This window comes from Excalfactoria chinensis, chromosome Z, assembly GCF_039878825.1.
Source record: "Excalfactoria chinensis isolate bCotChi1 chromosome Z, bCotChi1.hap2, whole genome shotgun sequence".
Lineage (NCBI taxonomy): Eukaryota > Metazoa > Chordata > Aves > Galliformes > Phasianidae > Excalfactoria > Excalfactoria chinensis.
Genome location: NC_092857.1, coordinates 16,992,402 through 17,017,300, shown reverse-complemented (window position 1 = coordinate 17,017,300; position 24,899 = coordinate 16,992,402). Strand labels below are relative to the sequence as shown.

The 24,899-nt window shown below is 41.3% G+C and overlaps 1 protein-coding gene across 3 annotated transcripts in view; it reads right to left on the bottom strand.

The window, feature by feature from the left end:
• Window positions 1–14,576, bottom strand: part of GPBP1 (GC-rich promoter binding protein 1) — a 33,888-nt gene extending 19,312 nt beyond the window's left edge. The window contains exons 1-4 of one of the 3 annotated variants that reach the window (XM_072359380.1): window positions 14,526–14,576; window positions 12,793–13,784; window positions 11,985–12,052; window positions 342–461 (exon numbers count right to left, since the gene is read on the bottom strand). In XM_072359380.1, coding sequence (XP_072215481.1) covers window positions 342–404 — 63 coding nt within the window. In that variant the 5' untranslated portion in view covers window positions 405–461; window positions 11,985–12,052; window positions 12,793–13,784; window positions 14,526–14,576. Of the gene's footprint in view, window positions 1–341; window positions 464–2,368; window positions 2,446–4,340; window positions 4,392–6,168; window positions 6,239–11,984; window positions 12,053–12,792; window positions 13,785–14,525 lie in introns of those variants that run through there. The other 2 variants (XM_072359381.1, XM_072359382.1) reach the window with 2 other exon arrangements.
• Between the last annotated feature and the right edge of the window lie 10,323 nt (window positions 14,577–24,899).

Here is a 24,899-nt window from a genome sequence, read left to right as displayed (position 1 = left end):
ACATCATCAAGTATACGCCTTGATCTGATTTCCTCTAGCAATACAGTAATTCATTTCAAACTCTCAACAAAGGGAATTTTAACCCAAGAACTGCTCTGATAATCTGTGCACATGCCTCCTTCCTTGAACTCAGCTGTTCAAGCAGAAACTCCTACTCTGGAGGTATGAACTTGATAATCACAGTTCAACTACTTAAATCACAACAGTAAGACTTGCCAGAAATTACCTGTTATCACCCTTCCCAACTCATGAATAGATGCATATTTTTATAATGACAAATGCTATGACATTTAGACTTGTTTATTATGAAACTGATGGATCAGAACTACAGAAAGACATACCTTTGTTGATGATGGCGGAGTAGGAAAATTAAGCCAGGCTGGAGCAAAGTCATGCTGCGCCATTTAGGTCCAGTCTCTCCAAATCAATGAAACAAGGCTTTAGCACCTCATGGCAAGTCCCTGTAATTGGAAAAAAAGAAAAAAATAAATGAGTGCTTTCCAGATGTTTATCTTGCACAAATATCACACTTGTGGTGTTTTGACCATTAATTCCCTTATGCTGTCTTGTATTATTTTCTCTGACAGCTGTGTTTGAAGTCTTACTAGCTTCACTTCATTACATCATATTTGTCATGTTACTACTTAGGAGTCGAACTAATTAAATTTTTCATAAGGGTCATAAAAATAAAACTAACGTTTGTTCTTTCATTTTCTTTTAGAAACAGGATGAAGGATCTTGAGTAAGGTCTGATCAGAGAGATACAGAAAATTATCACATTGAAATATGTTCTAGCACTGCCCAGAACAGACAGTAGGAGTTACTTTATTTCTCAAATTACCCCCTAAAAATTAATATCAGCCACCATGTTAAGATTCCTCGGGAAAAGACTAAAATGCTTATGGTCACCAAGAACCCCATATTTCCTCAACAGTAAATGGAAACAGAGCCTAAGTATCTATAGAGATACTGTCAAAATCCACTAAGATTGTCTAGTTTGAAAACGGAGAAGATAAGACAATGGCTTAAGGCAAAACCTAGGAGTACTTTTTCTACCCAAAACCAGGAAAAAAAAGAAAAACAAAAAAACAACTCCATAAATAAAAGAATGCAAAATGCAAAATAATACAAACTACAATTCTTAAAGCTGAACTATAGCACTGAAAGAAATGGATGAAATGCTGACAGGATTATAAACTTAACTGAATCAGGTTCTGCAGCTATATACTGAAAAACTGTCAATGATTAAAATGTATTTTAAGTATGATACATGCACTACTAGAAAAAAAATTAACAACCATATGCATGCTATAGGGAGACACAAGGTATTGCACACAGACATGCATTCTATGTCTCTGCATAAGAAAGTGCAGATCAGTATGCACAGATGTGTGTTACTTTATGCAGTAATTGCTGTAATTTGAGTAAGCTTTAGTAAAAGCCATGGAATCTGAACTTCATAACTGGTAATACTAATTATTGTAGCATTCTGGCCTGAACTGGGCTATTTCAGACTTTCAATGAAAAAGGGGAACATTCCAATATCTAAAAAGAAGCTTAGCAGTCTTCTAAGTGTTTAATTGCACTACGTTGAGCTGCTGATTCTTTTTTCTGTCATGAGTTCAGACTAACCATATTTAGGTATCTGTGCTCAACAAATGTCTAGATGCTGTACTGAGGGATATGGGTTAGTGAGAACTATCAGCGATAGGTGGATGGTTGGACTGGATGAATTTGGAGGACTTTTCCAACCTTGGTGTCTCTATAATTCTATGGTACCAGAGTTAAGTTATAAAGCAGGATGCACCAAATTAACTAGATGACAATAAAAAACAAGTTTAAAAGTATGTGCCGCTCATTTAACTTGTCTTGGATTAGTGTACTGAAGTCATCCAATCTCTATTCTCCTAAACTAACCTCAACACAAATTCCATAACAAAGTTCTAGGGAATCCAGTCATGTCAGACTACAAAGTAATGAAGTTCTAGAGTCACAGAACAATTAATTACAAAAAATGGCTTCTCTTTTTAACCTGCTTTTACTGATTAATCATGATCAGCAACCACATAGAAAACAAAACAAAACAAAAAAAAAAAAAGTGCATAAGAGACAGAACAAGGTAAGAGATGCTAAATTAACAGCAACCAAAATGTGAGCAGACTAAGGAAAAAAAAAATTCCCCTTCCTTCCTCAGACACAGCTTCCCACTCCAATATGCAGAACTGTGAAACCTTCCGAAAAGATCAGAAGATGTATCAGTCTTGGCAGATCAGTGAAATAACAAAACCAAGAAAATTACTGTCTAAAAAACAAGAAGAGATTCAGTACAAACCAATAAATACATATGAAAAGATCCAGAAAGTATCACCTATTTTTTTGGTGAATCAGACATTCGGTGTGGGACAAAGGCATTAACATCATTATTTCTTCATAAGCTACTGCAACTGTTTTTAGAAAAGTAGTCAAACATAAGTCAAACATTACTATTTAATCATCCGCCATGAAAAGAGCATATGCTTAATTTAATAACACTCCTAGCTGCCCAGATTTGACAAACCCATTTTCATTACAAGCAGGAACTCTGTTTAGATGATCAAACAAATATTCAATAGCTCTAGGATACTCCTCTGTCTCAGGAAGTTATTCCTGGTAAGCTAAGAACAGATCTCAAAGTGTGAACTGAAGGCCAGAAAGACTACTCTGATGCTTCAGGCAAAACTTGCTATTTTTAAACCACTTAGGGCAGCCCCACAGATAACGTCTTGAGGACACTGGTGAATGAAACGCTTGACATGAGACAACAGCATGCATCTACAGCCCAAAAGGCCAACAGTATCCTAGGCTGTATCAAAAGAGTGGTGGCCAGCAACAAGGAAGGGACTGACCCTCCCTGCTTTGCCCTTGTAGGGCCACATCTGGAATACTGCACTAAGCCCTGGGGCCCCCAGCACAAGAAAGAAGTAGAGCTGTTGCGGTAGGCCCAGAGGAGAGTCACAAAGATGACCAGAGGGCTGCAGCACCTCTCCTGTAATAAAGGTTAAAGGAGCTGGGCTTGTTCAGTCTAGAGAAAATAGGGTTCCGTGGAAATCTCATTCTGGCTTTCCACTATTTGGAAAGATATTATAAACAGGAGGACTGACTTTACACATGATCTGATAGTGAAAACATGAAGTGGCTTTAAGCTAAAAGAGAGGAAGTTCTGGATAGAAGTTAGAACGAAATTATTTACTAACAGTGGTGAGGTGCTGACAGAGCTGCCCTATCCCTAGGAGGTATTCAAGGCCAGGTTGATGGTCCCTGGTCAGCCAGATCTAGCAGGTGTCAATCCTGTCACGGCATGGGAATTGGAACTGAATGGTCCTTCAGATCCTCCCAACCTAAGATATTCTGTGGTTCTATGATTTATAATCACTTAGGTTGCCAAACAACAGTTTAATTTCAGGTTGCTTTCACATTAAGTTAAACCAACAACTGACAAAGATTAACACCTTCTTCTGTAACATGTCCCAGCACTGAGATGCTCTTGCATCATATAAGAGATTAAACAAGATTAGACAAGATTTTTCTTTTTTCTTTTTTTTTTTTTTCTTCTATTCAAATCCATCACAACTTAATCTATTCCCAGCAGCAAGAGATATTTCTGCAATCTATCTCCTCCATGGTAACTACAACCACTATTCAGTGTTGTGCTACTTACAAATTTAATAAGTACACAATATTTCATTACTGCAGTTATCAGTAAAAATACCGAAGAGACATATTTGGTCTATGAGATCCAATTCACTTGATGTATACTTCCAGCTTAACATTTTACAAGTGCTTCCCTTACAAAGCCTACAGAGCCTTGAAGGCAAATAGATAGTACTGATACTCCCCTTTTTAGTAAGGTTTCAGAAATACAGGATTTGTTATACCTTCAAGAAAAAAAAAATCACTACTTAAACAGAATTAAAATAAATAGTACACACCCACAAAAGAACCTGCTTTAATTACACTGACAGACAATGAAGAACTCTAACTAGTACGCCATACGTACAAAACACATAGCAGATGTCAACCACTGTTCACCTGCATAGACAAAACAGCTGTTGTACTCCCAACTTTAAACTAGACAGCAAATGTATTGTGGTCTACAATTTATCTTCATCTAAAATTTAAGAATACAATTTACTAAAAGACTACGCTTTTTAATTATCACTATGTTAAATGCAGCTCACTTAAACAGAGCCAACTAAAACTTTATAGGAGAACTAATTGTTAAAGTAACATTAAAAGTTCAGGGAAAAACCTGGCAACTTGCAACCAACTCACTGAACAGCAAATCAAAGGAAAAAATAGCTCAGGCTATGTGGATAGGAGACTTTTGGTCACATTAAGTATTTCAGAAATTGCTAGAAGATGAAAACAAAATGCATCATAAACTCAAGTAAAAAGGAATGCTTGAAATTTGTGAAGAGGGGAAGGGAGGGGAAGGGAGGGGAAGGGAGGGGAAGGGAGGGGAAGGGAGGGGAAGGGAGGGGAAGGGAGGGGAAGGGAGGGGAAGGGAGGGGAAGGGAGGGGAAGGGAGGGGAAGGGAGGGGAAGGGAGGGGAAGGGAGGGGAAGGGAGGGGAAGGGAGGGGAAGGGAGGGGAAGGGAGGGGAAGGGAGGGGAAGGGAGGGGAAGGGAGGGGAAGGGAGGGGAAGGGAGGGGAAGGGAGGGGAAGGGAGGGGAAGGGAGGGGAAGGGAGGGGAAGGGAGGGGAAGGGAGGGGAAGGGAGGGGAAGGGAGGGGAAGGGAGGGGAAGGGAGGGGAAGGGAGGGGAAGGGAGGGGAAGGGAGGGGAAGGGAGGGGAAGGGAGGGGAAGGGAGGGGAAGGGAGGGGAAGGGAGGGGAAGGGAGGGGAAGGGAGGGGAAGGGAGGGGAAGGGAGGGGAAGGGAGGGGAAGGGAGGGGAAGGGAGGGGAAGGGAGGGGAAGGGAGGGGAAGGGAGGGGAAGGGAGGGGAAGGGAGGGGAAGGGAGGGGAAGGGAGGGGAAGGGAGGGGAAGGGAGGGGAAGGGAGGGGAAGGGAGGGGAAGGGAGGGGAAGGGAGGGGAAGGGAGGGGAAGGGAGGGGAAGGGAGGGGAAGGGAGGGGAAGGGAGGGGAAGCTTACAGACACAAATTTATCAAGTCAGATTGTAAAGGAAAACATAAATTAAAATTTCTTAATGTTCTCTGAAGACTATATTACATCCTCTTGATGTATCTTGATGTTGATCTGTATGCAGAAATCCACAAACCAATAAATGTTATAAGCACATATATGCATATACCTAGTTTCACATTACATCAGCATTAAAATACATAGTTAAATATTATTCGGTGTTTCACCTTCATTGCTCCTGCTGCTGCTTTTCTTTCTCAGTAATAAGCTAGAGCAAGTTCATCAAATCCTTCTTATTGAGTCAGGAAGGTAAACCAAGCATATACAATAAGCAAGCTGTCATGGGTGCCGGTAGATTTTAGGGTCTTTCAGTGGTAGAATTCTCACCTGCCATGCAGAAGGCCCGGGTTCGATTCCCGGCCAATGCACCAAATGGGCATTCAAAAACTGCATAAAGGATTCAAGGAAGGGACGAGGAGCATACAGTCCTCTGAAAAGCAGTTTTACAAGCAATTTTGCCAGAGCACACATTTTTTTTCTCTCTTCAATAGCGAGATAGCAGAGCTCAAAGTTTACAAAATATTTCGGGGTATTGGCCATCCGCCTGGACCTTCAAGGTCAAGATCCCAGGTGCAGAAACGTAAACTTTAGATAGCTCCTTAACAAAAAAAACCTCTGTAAAAGCTAAAAGAACAGCAGAAAAAACACAGAAAAACGGCAACTTAAGCAGTATTTGCCCACTTTTGCCCCCTTTTTGCCCAAATTTGTTGGCAGTTTGCCCACATTCTCCACCAAAATGTCATGGGTTACCCTAAAATCTACCTGCACCCATGACAGGGGGCAGTCGGCCCGCAGGCCACTGGCCCAGAAGGAAAAGAAAACAGGGAAAAAGGAAATAAATATAGCGGCAACAATCTAAGGAGGCACACTTATTTACTAAATACTATATCGGAATACAGAATAACACAATATAATACAATATAATTGGAATTAAGGCTAACGAATCAAGTAAAATAAGAGAGAGTGAGTCCCGAAACCGAGAGGCCTACTGTAACTCTAAGCGAAACGGCTGGAACGCTCCCACACGGCTCTCCCCCTGGCTGGGAAGGTCCAAGAGAGCGAGTCCAGCACTGAAGTGAGATTATATAGTCCGTGTCATATGACTGACCGTGGTGTTTCCTGGGACATTCAGTCTTCTTTTGTGAGCAGCAGATTCGTCAAAATTATCTATGCTTAACATGATGTTATGATGTGGAATACTGATAGCAAAATTACAAAACTGCAAAACCATGACACAAGCCTGCATGATGCCTTACAAAAGAGTGATCATTAACAAGGGAATGGAAGGGAGAAGACAGACACAGTTCTCTACAAGAAAATCAAAATGATGTTCATGCTACCAGAGATGTCAAATACCAACTATACTTCACCGCATTACAACAAAAGAAGTTATTTTGCCAAGGACAAATTGCTTTCTGGAGAAGCAGCAGTTGGTTGAAACAGAGCAACTCTGAAATAACCAAGCTACAAAAAAACCTGATTCTACAGCTATTCCATTTTGGGCTCACTTGAAACGTTCACATTGCCTGACAAAGTATCTGCTATAAAACAGCTAAAAAATAAAAAACAAATAAGTAAAAATACTACATGCTTAAGTCCTAACCACATGATAATAAGGTCTCTCTCCTTCATTAACAGAAGTGAGTACTCAGAACTTTCCTCAGTTTAGCAGGCAATTTAAATAAGTGAGATGTTCTTCTGCTACAAAACTTCATTTTAACAGAGAATTTTTTGTGGTAACATATCCTTCTGTTACCTGTTGTCAAGAGTAGCGCCAATTTTGAAGACAAGCAAAGTGTACGCTCCAAAGACTTTTGCTTAAACTTCATACCTGTTAACTTCCATTACCCTTTAAAAGGAGACAGCTTATGAGAGAGAACTTCCTTACACTCTCATTCATTTTGCTTGAACAAAGCACAACCAGCTGACACGAGTCACTCTGCTATCCAAAATCTGTATGCTAATAAGAGAAATTAATACATAACACAAGCTTTGTAGTCCTTGAAAACTGAAACACTTCCACTTATTGCAAACTGCTGAAAAACCACATCTGTTTGAACAAAAGATTATTTATTTCTCTTATTCCCTCTCCCTGAAGGTGCACAGCTACAGCTGTAACAGAGCAAGCTTTACAACCAAGATTAAAATATATTAAAAGCAAAGCAGAGGTGTCAAACCACCCTATTCTACACTTCACCACGGAACAGATCACAGACCTAAGATAAATTACAAACAGGTTTGAGACACGACAGTTCCCTCAAGTTCTAGCACTCTCTAAAATTTATCACTGAATACTCACACCTCTACTAAAAGTGAGGGAAACAGCAGAACCTTTAAAGGTCTTCTCCCACACTGAGTCAACAAACATTCAGAATTTCTAAACAATCTAGCTGAAGTTTTCTCTTTCTCAACTACATTACTGCAAAGTAAGTACAGAGCCCAGTTTGTTTCACTGTCCCTGCCATCCAATACAGAACTGTTCCACTGGGAATTCTGGTACTAAAAGAATGTTTTGTTTTTTAATATACCTTCTTGTCCTGTCTCTTAAAAAACGTATGGGAACTAAGGTTTCCTGTGCCAGTAATGTGATGAAGTCCTCCATCAGATTTGAACACCTTCAAAAGTACAAAGACATGCCAGGTATAACATTTTTTAAGGTTCATCAATTGATTTCAGCCCTTATTGTTTCCCACTGTGTCCTTCTAGACAACAAGACAAGCACGTGACTAGACAGAAACATAATGTGATGGACAAACAATAAGCAGATGGATTGGGCTCAAACCCAATTTTGTAAATAGGGTTACATAAGGCAGGCAGCCAGTCACTAGTGGGGTTCCTGAGGGAACCATTTTAGGGCCAGTTCTTTCCAGTGTTTTCATCAATGGCTTAGATACTTAGTATCAAATCCTCGAAGGATGCAGACAACACACTAAACTGTCAGGAGCTGGAGACTCACTTGATGGCAGAGATGCTGAGAAGCTGAAGGGGTGGGCAATGACCAACTGAATGAATTTTAAGAAAAGCAAGTGTCAGAGCCTGCATCAGGGACAGGGCAGCTCTGGATATATGTTGAGTCTTGGGATGAGAGGCTGTAGAGCAGCCCCATAGAAAGGGATTTTGGGGTATCGGTGACAACAAGTTGAATCTGAGTCAGCAGTGCACCCTGGCAGCCCAAAGAGCCAACAGTACCCTGGGGTGCCCCAGCAAGCAAGGAGAGAGGCTGTCCCACTCTGCTCAGAGCTGGTGCACTCCCACCTCCAGCACTGTGCACAGCATACCATGCCACTGTGTAAGGACATACAACTATTCTGCTCTCCATACTTTGGTCCTCTTTTTGCTTATAGATACGGTTTGCAAACAGCAGGGTTTAGATCAGTCCTATATGCCTCACGCATTATCGTGTCACAAAAATCAAATGATCTTTTAGGAGATATTTTAGAAACAGCAAGTTTATGAGAAAGATTAGAATAACTTTTTCACCTTTTTTATCCAAAGAAGCCTTTTCTTTTTTGGAATGGATTAAAATCTAAATTATATATATATAGAGAGAGAGAGAAACACAGAATCAACAAGGATGGGGAAAAGACCTTTAAGATCATCCAGTCCAACCATCCACCTATCACAATACAGTACATATACTGTAGCATAGATTAATTTCCTTATTTGGAGGCAAACTACGACCAAGTTCCTTTTACTTTAAATCCTATACCTGCACAACCATTCAATGGAAACCAAGGTAAACACTGATCTCTTGCCCTATTGCAAGGTTCAAATTCCGAAAGTTGAAGTGTTAGAGCAGTAATATGACCCTTCAGTACAGCATACATAATATAACAGAATCACTATAACGGTTTTGCATTTTGGAGTCTTTACGAGGAATCTGAAGAAAAAAGAAGTTGTAAAAGATAGCAGTTTTGAAATATCCTGAGCAAAACAAAACTGGAAACCAGTGCTACGCATTCCATCCGTTTTGCAGAGTATGATTACCCTCCACCAAAAAACAAAGACAACAGTTGTGGAAAAGCTGGTAGCACCCTATAGGCAGTGACTGGTGATGATGCTGTAACATTAATACGGTGTAACGTACTCAGCAACACAATAACAAAATAACAAAATAAATAAATAAATAAATCCTGCCGAGCCTCATTCAGGTTCATTTTTAGTCAGGTCTGCAAACAGTTGTTCCTGCAGCAGAAATTCTACTCTCAGCACTACAAGAAACAAAAGCACCCTTCCCAGAAGTTGTTGATCACTTTCAAGCTGTTTTATCCACACATTTCAAACAGAAGACCCCCACCAGAAGTGGACAGTGAGAAAAAGAAGCTTTTTTTTTTTGGTTTTTTTTTGAAAAAAAGTGTATTGCCTTGTATTGTATTAAGAAAGCACATTATCTGCACAGTTTTCCCGTAACAGTTAAATGTGTTGCTGCACATTTCAACTCTGCTAACACTTAAAAGCTTCCATCAGCAGTTTTTATTTTCCACATAGCAGAGCAGCCTCCACTGTTGACAAAAATTCTCAACAGAAACCAATCAATTTCAGGATTCTACCAGAATGAAAAAGCCAAGCTGCTTAGAATTACTCTAGTACAAAAGTTATGTTTACATCAAGGCTCAAAGTATAATCTCCCTGGGGCAAAGACCTTAACTTCATACTCATCTGCAAACCACTTTAGAGACTGTCAGCACTACACAAATTATAACCTAAAGAAGGTATTAAAGTGGACCAGCATACTAAGTCTCTTCAATGGGCCTCATCCAACTGCACAGGTCACCCTGAAACTAGTGCCTCCTAAACTCCAACAGATGCAAAAAGCACAGTAACACTACATGATAGAGCAAATTCTTTACCACAAAGCAGTCACCACCATTAGCTATGCATTTCACCAGCCATGAAACAAGAGCCTGCATTCTACCCTCACAAAAATCTGCACCACCGGACATGACTGCTGTCACCACTGCTGAAACACACCGTGCTCACATTCACTGTTTGGGCTCCATCAACATTCAGTGTAGACGAATGCCAATGGGAGCCATTTCTCCACACACAGGAATCCACCACAAAACTTCGCTTCATACCCGCTCCCATGTCAGATGCTATTTCATCAGACTGCCCCTCCGCTGCCATCTATCACACAGAAACAACATGAAATGGATTAACAGCCAGAAGGTTCAACCTCTCCTGCCATACCACCACCATCCGCCTCTGACATCATGAGCCAACACAGTCAAATGGGACTAACTGCTTTCTGAGTAGCCCTCATTAAATCTTGTTCTGGCTACAAGGGCATAGTCATAAAGCACACATGAGTTCATGTCAAATACAACTGCACTTTCCAAGCATTAAAACCGTGAAAATGGTCCTACCAGCAGTCAGAAAGATCTGGAGAGATAATTAAATAAAGCTAAAAAGCTAAATCTTCAAAACATCCAGAAGAGAGTCTAGATAAAGATGCAATTCCAAATACTAAGAGGGGAGATGCAGCTCCTTAATTTCAGCAAAACCCACCCCCACCACTCCCCCCATTAAGAGGTAAAAGTTTATCATAGCTCTGAAAATTAATAGCTTGAAAAATAAAGCAGAATTCACTTTTTGTATTACTTAAGAATGGGTACTTGTACTGCTATGCTTGTGGGCACATAATAGACAACATATAATGAAATGGACACTTAAGCCTGAACTCTTTCCATTCACCAAATGGTTTCAAGCAAAACACAGACTACTTCATCTAAAGGAATGAAGAAAATCCTTCTCTGTTGGTTTGGTTTCTTCACATGTGGCTCAATTCATTCACTCAATCAACAACCACACTAAAAGACTCAATGCAGAAAAGCCCCAGGCCACAGCCACAAGAGATTACTGAAACAGATTCCCATTCATCTCCAAAGTTTACGTATTTTCAAAACAGCAAAACTGAAATGGAAGTTAAAATATTAGAACAGCAACACCATTCAAAAAAAGAATGCAAAATGCTGAAGCTCAATCAACTTTTGGATACCCAGAAGGCACCACACAGAAACAGAACTAGTAAACTAGTAAAGTGACACTGAAAAAACTGTTCAGATGCAAGTCTTTCATTTGTGGTCAAAATAAAAAGCAACAGGAAAAAAAAGAAAAAAAAAAAGAGAAACAAAAAACAAAGAAAATAAAAACAAAATAAAAACAAAAAACAAAACACAAAACAAACAAAAAATGTTAATCCCTAGACACAGTTTCCCAAGATTAAAATTACTTCTCTACCAGCCATAGCATGTCATCTGCCCAAACATTTCTGCAATGCCCTGAGGGTTTTTTATGAGCTCAGTATTAGTCATACCTTATGTATGGGAAATTGGTAATCACAGCCTGAACCTCTGATTAATCAGCTGAGGCAAGTGATAGGTCAGCTGTGGGAGCACAGGTGAGAGTAATTTAGCTGTGCTCCCAGAAGGGGTGATGCTTGACTCCACCTCCTCTAGACCTCATTTAAGGGCTGACCACCACTAAAGCAGCATCTCTTGGAGATTGCTCCCTGGTGGAGATTGCCCCAGCATTTCCCAGTGAAGGCATCCATATCAGTGAGGTTTCCTTTATAAATAACCTTCTGAATATTTGTCATCATCTTTGTTAACATCTTCATATCGTTCCACCTTACACCCTAGCATTGCAAAAGCTCTGACAAACCTTTGAAAAGGTAATGCCTACAATATATCTACCACCTTTACCAGATACTGAGTTTATAGTCTACCTGAAAATGCTTTGTTTCAAACTTCATGATTAATCAGGGAAGGAAAGAGGAGTTTTATTTAATAAAATTACCACTAACTTTTGAATTAAGTTGTTCTGTCCATCTTAATTTTCTTTTAAGTAGTATTGATTCAGTCAAACACAAACCTGCAAAGAAAATACAATAAATCTATATTAATTTCCACATTTTAACTGCACCTACATTGAGAAAGATTTAACTACTAGAGGGGTAGATGGCAGCAGAACATTTAACAGTAACCTGTGAAATCTGCTAGCTGCTAGCTAATATATCTTGGTTTTGAACCCTTCCCAAAGTGGGTTTACTTTTTTTTTGTTACAGTTTCAAATCAGACTCACTCTCATTACAGAACAACTACAAATTTAACACAATACATTAAAATACCAGATTGCATAGGTAGTAAATAAAGAATTGGCTTCCATACTTAACAAAGAACAGTGGAAAGCTAACAAAAAAGCAAAGCTACATTACCATTACTTTCATGCTGTAAACACGTCTAAAGAAAACTGGGAGACAAGTAACCCAGCAGATCTGTTCAAGAAGTGTAATAGTTCGTTTTCAAGTTTAGGAGGTGTTACGTTACTTACAGATTCTGCCTAGAAGTATTTATTTTATAATCTCACAGAAAGGAAAAAAAAATAAAATCACACGCCCACCTACAAATTGCTTGTGTAGTAGTAGGGCATGTATTCTTCAAAGACATTCCAAATGTTACCAAAAATGGCAAATAAAAAACAGATTCTGCTAGCTCTTTTCAATGTTAAGAAACAAAAAACAACAAAAGTTCATCCTCCAGACAGTTAATGGCACTGATTTAAACATTCTACTGGTGTTTAAGTGTAAATTGATATACAAACACAATACTTACCTAATCCAAGAGGACCACACAAGGTGTTAGCTCCGTGCAATTTATATTTTTCCAGTTTGTTTTCCTTGAGATAATGTCCCAAGTTCTTGTTGATACTACATTCGTAGCTGTTTGACACAGATCTGACCTCACAGGAATCAGCTACCCATCCTTCTTGCTTATAGATTTCAAAATCTACCAAGTCTCCCACTCAAAAAGTTTTTTTCTTTGAAAGCTTTTTCTGTCGTCTATTCCATGAACGTATCACTATGAGAACCATCAGCTCCAAATGAAATATATATACTCTTGTAAAGCTGAAAATCCAAATTTCACATCTGAACTGAGGAGCACGTCTTCATTCCAAGTAACAGAAGCATCTGTAAACAACAGCTATTTAGATACTGCCATATTGCTAATTGGCAACAAAGTTTTTCCAAAATATTAAATAAAGTAAAAAAGATAAACAGGTTTCTGTTAGATTCTTCATTTAGAAAGTAGGTTGCACTGCAAAACGGCAAAAGGCTACGTAAGAAAATCTAAAAAATAATATAAGGGTAATAATATCTGCCATGAAACTTTCCAATAATGTCCATACAGTGAATCAGGCTGTATCTGACCTGGAGACAGCCTAAAAATCCAGTTGTAGAGGGTGCTCAGAAGGAAAAAAATGCCTAAAAACCTAAAAGCACTTCATTGGATAGCAAAAACATTCAGAACTTGATAAACTCAGCCGTGTATCCATACTGTGCGCACAAAAGCGTCTGAAGGTGAGATCCTCTGCACTTCCAGAAAGAAGACTTGGAACTCCCGATCTCTTCCGCGCTGTCCACTGACTGCTTCTAAAGGCCGCTCAGGAGGAAACACTCGGACAAATAATCCCCAACAGCGTCCAGTGTTTCTCCGTTTTGAGAGAAAGCAGCTGTGTTTAATCGGCTGCCACCGCTCTTCCTCCCCAACACCAACAACTGAGGCAAAAGACTCCGACTCCTGGGGCTCTCCGTAACGCTAAATGCCTACGGGAAGAAGAACCAGGGTCATCGCTTATCCATTCTGGGCTCAGAACCGGCGCTGCACAAACCGCCACTTCTGAACCTCCACAAACGCGCACGCGGTCAGCACGCAGAACCCCGACTCGGAGAGCCGAGCGCCGGCACTCGCACGCCGCAGAAGCTGCGAACATTCCTTTACCGGAGCACGCTGCAGCTCTAACGCTTCGCTGCCCTTCTGGGAGTCTCGGGCAGCCACCCCCCTCTGACAAGCAGACGCCAACCCAGAAGGAAGGGGCATTCCTTGTTTTATTGGGGACGGACGGAACTGCAGGAGGCACTGCCCCGCGCGGGGGACTCCGCGGTACCGAGAGCGCGGCGGGGGATTCCCGGCCCCGGTTCAGCCCGCATCGGGACACTCCAGCTACACGAGGCCCTTTGTGGCGACCAGGAGACAGAACGGGCTCTGCCGGCCCCGCTGCAGGACCGGAGCGGCCGTTCCCGCGTTCCCTGCAAGCGGCTCCCCCTTCTCAGGGGCCCCGCGGAGGGGGAGGGAGCGGGGCGGCCCCGCGCCCCTCACGGCAGTACCGCCCCGGCCCCCCCGCGCTGCCTCCTCCTCCTTCTTCTTCTCCTCCTTCCCTCCCCAAAGCCTGCTGCCCGCCCCCGCCGCGGGCCGCCCTGGGCCCGACATCCCGCGCCCTCCGCCCCGAGAGCCGCGGGGCCCCGGACACGAGCGCACGGCGCTCGCACACTCGCAGCCACACACACCGCTCGCCTCGCTCCCAAAATGGCGCCGCTCCGAGCCGCAACGCTCCGCGCGACCAAACCTCGCGAGATCTGTGGCGGGAACCCAGGGCGGGGCTCGCCGGCCGCAGCCGAGGTGTGCGAGCCGCCCACGCCCCGCCGGCGGGAGTTCCCGTGCGGTGACGTCACAGGAACAATCCCGAACGTTCCGCGCGGGGGGGGGGCGGGGGAATCCCCTGCGCTGTGCGCGCCATGCCCCGCCCACGGGAGTTCCCAGCGCCGCCGTCACGGAGCGCGCGGGCGGCGGCGGCACCGCGCCGAGAGCGGCTGCCGCGATCGGAGCCGCCGCTGAGCGAGGGAGGGAGAGACGGAACGCGCGTCTGATGCATCGCAGCCGCTCGGCGCCTTCCTTCGGTGCGGGGGGGCTTCCTCGAATCGCGCCCAGCAGGTTGGAAATCTCATTGCTATTGTGAGTCAGATCATTTTGCAATTAGTTACGTGAGAATTTGAACGATTAAATATGCAAAATTGGGCTTAAAGTCATTAGGAAGGATGCCGGGAAGCGCTTTCAGAGCCTGCGCTCGATTCTGTATGTGCTTTTATTAGCAGTTCCCTCTACTCGCTTCAAATTGCAGTAGGAATTGAACGACGCTGACGGCCGGCTGAAGGCGCGGGGCAGACCGTGGGGTACTGCATGGATTATATGTGAGAGCAAAAGAGACATACAGTCCTGTAAGATGATGGGTAGTGGTGATTGGGAAATCAAACTGAGAGGTCACCCCAAAGCACTCAGAGTCAGTAGAGCACTGTCAGTGCACCCTGACAACATGCACCAGGGGCACTATGGATGATCTGAAACGGTCTTTCAGTTCATGCAGGTGAATTATGGCTGAAGTCTTCACTCTGCGCAGCATCCTCTGGTTCCGCAGCCTGTTCACACCGCAGGTGCCCGGAGAGCCCTGTGACAATCAGCAGGAGACCATAGATCCACCTGTATCAACTCTCCTAATAGGTATCAGTTTGAGATGCTCATTTGTGAGCATATTTCCTCCTTAGGACTATATTCACATCAGTATGAATATCCACAGCAAACTCTTGACGGCCATTGTGAAAACATCCTTAAAACAGTAGTGGGAAATGGGTTTGATTTTATCTGGTTTTGTTCCACAGCAGAACATATAATGCCACTGCCAATTCATAAAAAACAGGGTTCTACAAGCAGATGTCCTGGTACATCAGTGGCAAAACTCAAACCAGTTTTCTCCTCTTTCAACACATCAGTCTGCATGTTGTCACATTGAAGTCTGCATGACCATTCCTCAAAGCTGTAGATGAGTTTAACAGAATTATTTGTAAGCCTGTGAGCACAGCAGTGTGAATGTTGGTGTTTCTGCCGTACTTGGTGTAGCTGTACCAGCTGGCTCTCCTGCTATGGGCAGACCTTATACCACCAGATGCATGATTCTACTGATACAGCCAGTCATGGTTCTGTGATACCTCAAAGTGTACTGATAGAACCCGTATGTATTTCTTCACCAATGAAGAATCATAGAATCACTCAGGTTGAAAAAGACCTTCAAGATCATTGAGTCCAACCACAACCTAGCCATACTACCCTAACAAACCTCCACAAAATCATATCTCTGAGCACCACATCCAAATGGTTTTTAAATACATCCAGGGATGGTGACTCAACCTCCTCCCTGGGGAGCCTATTCCAGTGCTTAACAACCCTTTCTGTAAAGAAATATCCAGCCTCAACTTAACCTGGTGCAAATTGAGGCCATTTCCCCTCGCGTGGTCACCTGTCACCTGTGAGTAGTGACCAACCCCACTCTCACTGTAAGCACCTTTCAGGTATCTGAAGGGAGCACTCAGGTCTCTCCTCAGCCTTCTTTTCCCCAGACTAAACAGCCCCAGTTCCTTCAGTCTCTCCTCATAGGGCATATTCTCCAAGCCCTTCACAAGCCTTGTTGCCCTTCTTTGGACCTGCTCCAGCACCTCGATGTCCTTTCTGTACTGAGATTCCCAAAACTGAACACAGAACTCCAGGTAGGGCCTCACAAATTCCAAGTACAGGGGCAGGGTTACTTACCTAGTCCTGCTCAACACACCATTCCTGATACAAGCCAGGATGACATTCTGGTGTCTTCATGACTATCGTCACAAAGAGCAAGAAGACAGATGATCACCAGACAGGTAAATTTATCGAGCAGTATTTTTAGCTTTTTTTGTGTAGCAAAATATGTTATTTAATCTTCTGAAGTCAAATTGCACCTGGAAGTATGTATAGCACAGGAGAGGACAATGGCCTCAGAAGAGTCATCGGGCCAACCTGGTTTTGCACCTGGGAACACTTTAAAGCATCAGAGATAATTTGAACACAGCATTTGCTTTTATTTTGCTTACCACAGCCAAGAGAGACCTGAGGAACAGAAATCATAAAGGAGTGGGTAAAAACACAGACCACAGATTTAGAAAGAAATCCATTTTACGGACCTTACCTCACTGATGACACTGAATTGCAGGCTTGAAGCTCTTCAGTATCTACTTCATTTTCCAGATCCCTGAAACCATCTGTACCAGAAGACTCTCTCATAATGCACAGGCTGCTCCCTCCAGTGTTTGCCTCTCTTGCCAGCAGCTCTCCATCCTACTGTTTCCTATTAGCACTTCAGCTACTGCATCAACCCACGACAAATATTAAAGAGCCACTGCCTAAAATGATAATCACTTACAGAACGCACATGGTGTAAAATAAAAATAATGCAAATAAAAGGAATTTGAAGTTTAGTTTTTTAAACAGCTTTCCTACTTTTTCACATAAAAGTATAAATCAGCATTCCAGATCCATCATCTCAGCCCTGTCATTTCTGACTGTGATGCCTCCATTGTTATTCAGAACACAGAAATTAAAACTGCTCTGCGTTGCTTACACTTAGTAAGATAAAACAGATAAAGGCCTTGGTGTCATCCATGCCATGAGAACCTGCAATGACTTGGATACACTGGGAGGTAAATCTGGTGCTGTCTGCACACAAATATGATGCACCGTGCTAACAAACATATCGCCTCAAGCAATAGACATTTAATATCAGGCACTAGAAGGTAAAGAATTAAAGTGATTTAACTTTAATGCAAACAGTTTCTGAAACTAGGTAAACGGAACTGAACACTTCTGTTGTGGAAACCACTGTAGGAAGTTAAGATGACATTTAAGATGCAAATGAAGAGAAAGAATGATGGAGGGAGAAAAAAAAGAGCACTATCTCTGTATGAACAATTCTCTTTTGCAGAGCAAACTGTCAGATTCATAAAATCACCAAGGTTATAAAAGAGCCCTCAGATCATCAGCTCCAGTCATCAGCCCATCCCCACCATGCCCACTGACCAAGACTCTCAGTGCCACATCTGTGTGATTCTTGAACATCTCTATGGGTGGTCACTCCAGCCTGTGCCAATACCTTGCCAGTCTTTCTGAGAAACAATTTTCTCCTAATATCCAACATCAAATTTGGAATAGTAGACTCAGAATTTTATCACAGACACACATGTTTGTAAACCTAAACCCTAATACAAGCAAAGGGTAACTTAATTAAATGTGGAATTTAGAGAGTGGCTGATTTCTAAGAATGAAGCTAAGAATTACTTGAATGCCTGAGGTATCTCTGGATATATGATGAGTGAAAAAATGCATTTAATACCTCCATTCAACATTAATATTCCCAATATTGTATGTAATTTAAGATTCAGACTGGTGTAGAACAAATGACATACTCGGAGATAAGCGAAGAGATAGGTATTGTAGGTTAATGCCACAGTTGGGTATTGTCTTTATTGGTCTGTAAAAGCACTCAGTAAAAACATTGAATAAGAAATCTACTAGAAATGCTCAGAAGTGAAAGCAGAAAAAGTTGAATTCCCACCAAGTAACAGCCATTCATACCTAAATACAGGTGCACAGGTCTTAGAGCTCATTTTAATATGGAAAAAAAAAAAAAAAAAAAAAAGTTGTCATAAATTTAAAACTAAATCATTTGCTCACAAATTTTGTTGCTGGGATGAAGTATGAGGCCAGAAGTTAAAAAGCCCAAGATTTAAAAACTAAACAGAAAATGTCTGCCAGACATCCGCACCAAAACCCTGTCCTAACATGCATTTTTCTCAACAGGAGAGTAAATCAGGTTCCAAGCTCTGAAAGAATTTGCCATGACAAACATAGGCCAACAAACAGTCTTTGTTTCCAAGATTTAAGTATCTTTCAGGCGCATGTTCACAACAGTAAACATTTTAAGGAACAAAATCTAAGGATGTAAGCAAACATACGTAGCAACAACCAGTCACTATCATTTGCATTAACAGGATGAATGAAAGCATAAAGAGTTTGTGCTCATCTACTAGTATCTCTTATCTCTTCAAGGAAAGGAAGGTAAGATGGTTTTTCAGTTGTTTCAGGATTTCAGTGAGTCTGTTAAATCCATAAGGTATTGAGATTTAAATGTATTAAACAAACATTATTTGCATTGTAGTATTTGTAGCTTTAAATTGTTAGATTTTTGAAGAGCTCCAAGCATCTCAGTATCCAGTGCACTACAGTACACTCAGCAAGTGCTAAACATGTCCAAAAACTAGAATATAAGAGTTTGCTGACTTGTTCTTTTATCAAGAACTTCAATATAAAAACTAGCACCGACTTTGATGGGATCAGCATTCGGTCTGTGCAAACACTTCAGCAAAGCTGAATTCATAATTTGAAGCAATAGCGAGGTACATATTTTGAATGATACATTTACCATTTTATCTTTCTAAAGATGACTGTATCTACATGGAATAACTGAAGTGTTCTAAAAGCTATTATAAGAACCCAGAGAACATTCTGTTGCTATACGAATTGCAAGGTGAAAATGCTATTAAGCATCAAGATTTTAAATGAATTATGTCTTCAACTTCTTTTTTCATCCATAGTGCAATCAAAAATTGCCTTACCAGTAACTTCCCCTTTGTGTCAGTAAAATCATCCATATCTACTACAGTTTTAAAAAAACACTGGGTAATATTAAACCAAGGGCTCAATACAATTATTTGTAATGGCTTTCTACATTAAGCAGCAGTATCTTAGCAAATTACCCAGCTAATAGAGGTCAAAAGGGTTCCACTGTTCTTCAAATACGCCCAGGCTGAATGCAGTCTACGTGATATTTATTCTGTTTAAGGATAAAATCATACTCAATGCTTTGCTAGAAATAATAAGCAAGCAAGTAAAAATCAAACACATTCAGTTTTTGCCCTGGTTCTCCCAGGGAAGTGAAGCAATGGCTAACAAATACCCACTGTTATAAATTTCACTACTCAAACTAGGAATTATTTATCACAATGCACAATTTTGATGAAAAAGGAACTAGTTGAAAAAACAATAAGTGGAACATATGATTCTAAATTACTGTTTTTCATGGCTATTTATCCTTACCTTATCTTTTTTTTCTTTTACAGATTGAAAATCCTGTTTTCTCTAGAATGCGTCTAGTTCATTTATGAACTTTTAGCTCATTAGTTTTGAGAAAAAGAAACCAAATGACCAGTGTGATGATAGGATCTACACATAATGAAACCTGAACAAATATCATGTTTTGATGTAGGTTCACATCAATGCCAAATCAATAAATGCTTTTTTAATTTTTTTTTCCTATTAAAATCAGTATCGAGGCCAACTTAACATTTTATTTCCCTCAATTTTTAATGACTAAATTGGTTTTAGAAATTTTCACATCCTATTAAAGTGAACAAAATAGTTTTCTGCGAGTTTTACTCAAATTCAGCACACTAATTATTGTGTTTTTTAAGCTTTGTGTAGTTGCCACAGATGCTACGTTTAGGAAACTTTCCCAAAATTGGTGTAATTTCTTTCCATAGATAAACCTGATAAAGAAATTCTATGTACAAACATTGGTCAGTATCTTCTCAGCTATCTTAACTGGTCTAATCAATAGAATAATTCCTCCCTGCCCATAAACATATACATACACACAACACAGACATAAATTACTGTTAGATTTGTTTGGTAGAAGCCTAGATATTGTCATATATATCAAACACTGTAGGATCTAACTCAGAGTTCAATGGTCTTCAGAGTTTTGTGATGTGATCCCTAGAAAGGATGATGCAGCAGGCTCAGCTTTTGCAGTTCCTTTCCTCTACTACCAGTCATCCTTGGAGAGAGGAAATTGCACCACACATTAGCAACCTAAGATTCACCCGCATGTATTTTCAAGAGAGATTTGAAGCATTTCAGTATCCTAATTTGCTGAAATGCCCACAAAGCTCAAGTATTCTAATGCTCAGTGCAAAAGCTTAAGGAGAGTGAAATCTACCTCTTTTTCAGCTGATCTTCTGTCTCTGTTTTCCCTCAATGGAGAAACATGCAGCATAAGTTTCTCCAATCTCTTGCATGGTTCTCTAGTCTTAAATGCTTTTAAAAAAAATTGATGGTGTGAAAGACTGGGAAACAAAGTCAAGCACAACTGAAATATCTTCCCAGACTTCTCTTCCTGGAGTATCTAATGTACTTTTCCAGATCCCACTGAACAAGTTTTGCAGACACCCTCTTTCACTCCTTCAGAATTGGGAATTGAGAGATTTCTGACCGGACTCCTAACCAACAAAAGCTATACTCACAGTCCCACAAAGTGGCATTTTTGCATGTTATTACCAGAAAGTTTTGTTATGGTAAATAAGGAGAAAATGAGTCAGAATGCTGAACTGCTGAAATGCAAACTTCAGTCTACAGAGATTAAGCTATTGCTTTACATCAGCATTTTCTTGTTTTGGTTTTCATTTCTGCCATTGATCGTGCATCAGGCTTTGGCTGGGTTTTTCAACCTTTCTGTGCCTCAATTCACACATTTGCATATATAATTAGTTGTTTATCTCTGTAAACTTTCTGAAAGATAGTGATGATATTTCTCATAAATTTGCTTATTATTATCCGTTGCCTTACAGGAAATGGGCAAAACACCCTCAAAACAAAAGTACTGTGCTTCCTGTTTAGGAAACATTCCTCCTTACTCCTTCCGAAACAAGAACAACACTGCCAGAATGCCTAGTAGCATTACTTTCAGAAATAAAATCAACTTTCCTGCAAATACTGTTACAATTATGGTGGCTGTTATGGATGTACTTACAATATTCTGGGAGACACTGACAAAAACACAGTGTTATTCCTTCCTGTAATGTGACAAATGTGCTGATGCCATAGAATGAAAATTAGTAAGGTGCAACATTGTACTTACCAGGAACTATAATTTGGCATGCTTTTAATTGTTTACAACTTAATCGCAACCTTATCATCTCCTTAAAAAGCTCCTCCTTGCCCAGCAGTAAGGCATATAGGGGAAGTACTTAGTCACGTTTTTCTACACGTAACTGGCTAACAGTTGCTTTCAGTTATATCACATGTGAAATCATATGACAGCACGCAGACGTGCTAGGCTGACCAGAAAATCAGAAAGCTGCCTTATTAAGGAGGTTGATCTTCTTGGAACAATCAAAGTCCTTAGGATGCATGAGGCTCATCCCGATGCTCATCCCCCATGGGGAGTGAGGAGTCTCATCATAGGTCCTTGGAAAAGATGGGGAAGATTCTTCTGTTTGGGACAATCCCAGACACGTTTACAGACTAGGAGAAGAACACATTAAGAACAGTGCTGCCAGAAAGACTCAGGGGGATCCTGGTAGATGAAAAGCTGGACATGAGCCAGAAGTGTGTGCCTGTGGCCTGGAAGACCAACAATATCCTGGGATTTACAAAAAATCTGTGGCCAGCAGGGCAATGGAGAGGACTTTCCCATTCTGCTCTGCCCTCTTATGAAGGCTCTGCCCCACCTGGAGTACCACATCCAGGCCTGGGACCCCAGCACAGGAAAGGTATGGAGCTGATGGAGTGGCTCCATGGTGATGATCAGAGGGCAGGAGGACATCTCCCAGGGAGCTGGGCTTGTTAGCCTGGGGAATAGAAGGGACAAGAGAGACCTCCCTGTTGCCTTCTAGTATTTGAGGGGAGTTAATTGTCAGGAGGGAGACTGACATTTTACATGGTCTGATAGTGATAAAACAAAAGGGAATGGTTTTAAACTAAAAGCATGGATATTAAGATTAGACATTTGCAGGAAATTCTTTACTCACACAGCTGGGAGCACAGGCACAGTCTACCCAGAGAAACTGTGGATGAGCCACCATGGAAGGTGTTCAAAGCCAGATTGGATAGGGCCCTGGGCATCCTGAGGACAGGGTGGCAGCCCTGTCTGAGGCACTACATAGTGTCAGTCTTAGAAAAGGATGGTGAGAAACTCCATAAACACTGATGCTCACCCTGCAGCATTGGTAAACCATGGAAGGTGAAAAGGAAGAGGTTGGTGGGTCCTGCAGTCAAGGCCAGACAAAAGCGAAGAGGGGCAAGACAAAGAGAAATACAGAGAAGTGAACTTAGTTCAAGTTTAGAGCAGTCAAGCACAAATGAAATAGATTTTAAACTAAACTTAGGTTCAGAGGAAGATGACAGCAAGAGGATGAAGTAAGTCAGCAAGAAAGAGATGATTTAAGTCACACAGCAGGACAAACATGGAGGAGGGCTCTAGGGGTTGTACAGGTGCCTTCGAGGCAGGTGGTAGGAGCCAACATTACTTTTGGTAATGGTGAAAGTGTTATTTGCAGTGACAGATTTATGAGCATGGAAAGAGTTGGCAGGAGAGTACATAGAGGATCCAGATAAGCTAGATAAGGTGATGGACACTGTCATTAGAACTCAAGATCCAGATTGGAGTGATATAGTTACTGGATATGCTGCTGATGCATGAGGAAAGAAGTGGTTTTGGCAAAGGTAAAGGAAGAAGCAGAAAGAAGTCACCAGGGCAGACCAAGGATCAATGGACAGTTATTTTTTCCTCAGCTGATCCTAAGTGATACTCAAATAACCAGAGTCAGCAAGAATTACTAACCAAATATCAGAGAACAATTTCATTCATGATGAGGCATACTATCCTTAAAGAAAAGAATATGTCTAAATTATACCAAGTAGTGCAGGACAGGAGTAAGATTCTATCAGTCTTTCTCAATAAATTAGTTACCACCATTGGGAAAAACACTTCATATGAATCTGGAAAAAGGAAGGGATATGGTATCTATTTTTTTGGAGCAGTGGAATGCAGACATAAGGTTCAAATTACAGAAAATAGGAGAAGGTTCCCAATCTATAAGTAAGCTACTGGAAGCTGCATGCAAGTTATGTAATATAGAGAGGAAAATAAAAGTAAGTTCAGGAGAGAAAATTATTAGTGATAGCTTTATCACAATAGATGGAAAGAGAAAGACCACAAGGAAATATGTGAGAGAGTAAGCATGGACAATCTCTGAGACGGAACTTAGAAAGGGACTGATGTGCTAGATGAAGGAATAGGGGTCGCTGGGAAAGGGACTACCCACTAAATCAGCAAATAGAACAGCAGACCTGAAGGAGTTTCATGGGACTTCTAAGCCAGGCAGAAAAAATATTGATTTAGGATGAAGATTGAAGGGGGCCAGGGATGGATTTGAAGTTACCCTCATCAGAGATTCTCCTGAATCTGAAACAACAGAAGAGGTAGAGAACACGGTAATACAGCTAATGTGGGCTGCAGGAGCCCCAAGACAAAGAAGGAAGGCCAAACCAGTCACTAAATATGTGAAGCCAAAATCCTGGCTGGTGAGAAAAAAAACAATTGAATTATTTGTGCATGAAAGGCTGTACATTGCCCTAGGGGTCCTGGCACAGAGATTAGGACCTTGGAAGAGACCAGTGGGGTACTTTTTGAAGCAACTTGATTACATCAGCAATGGATGGCCATCAAGTGTCAGGTGGCTGCCACTGCCTACTCTTGATACAGGAAGCTGGAAGCTTACTCTGGGACAAAAGATGATGGTATTTGTGCCACACATGGTGACAGCTGTCCTGGAATTAAAAGGAAGCCACTGGTTCTTCCCCAGCAGAATGCTGAAATACCAGGCTGTATTATTGGAAAAAGGAGATTTGGAACTGAAACCTTTTGAACTCTGCAGTATTCTTAACAGTGAGTGCAGAAGAACGGGACTGGGAACACAACTGCTACCAAGCTGTTGAGCAGGTCTATTCCAGATGAATTTATCAAGACTATAAATATAAAGTATTAAACCTTCCTTCTTTATGTTGGGAGCACACATATTGTATCTGATGTAGCCCATCTGTCACTCATAGTTCATTTTAACCTGATAAATCCCTAATCCACAAATAAAACTTTGGAAGAAAGGAAAGACGGATTGTAGGATGAGTCACCTGCTTGTGACTGTGACAAGTTTTTCAGGAAACTGACAACAATTTCCCAACAGATGTAA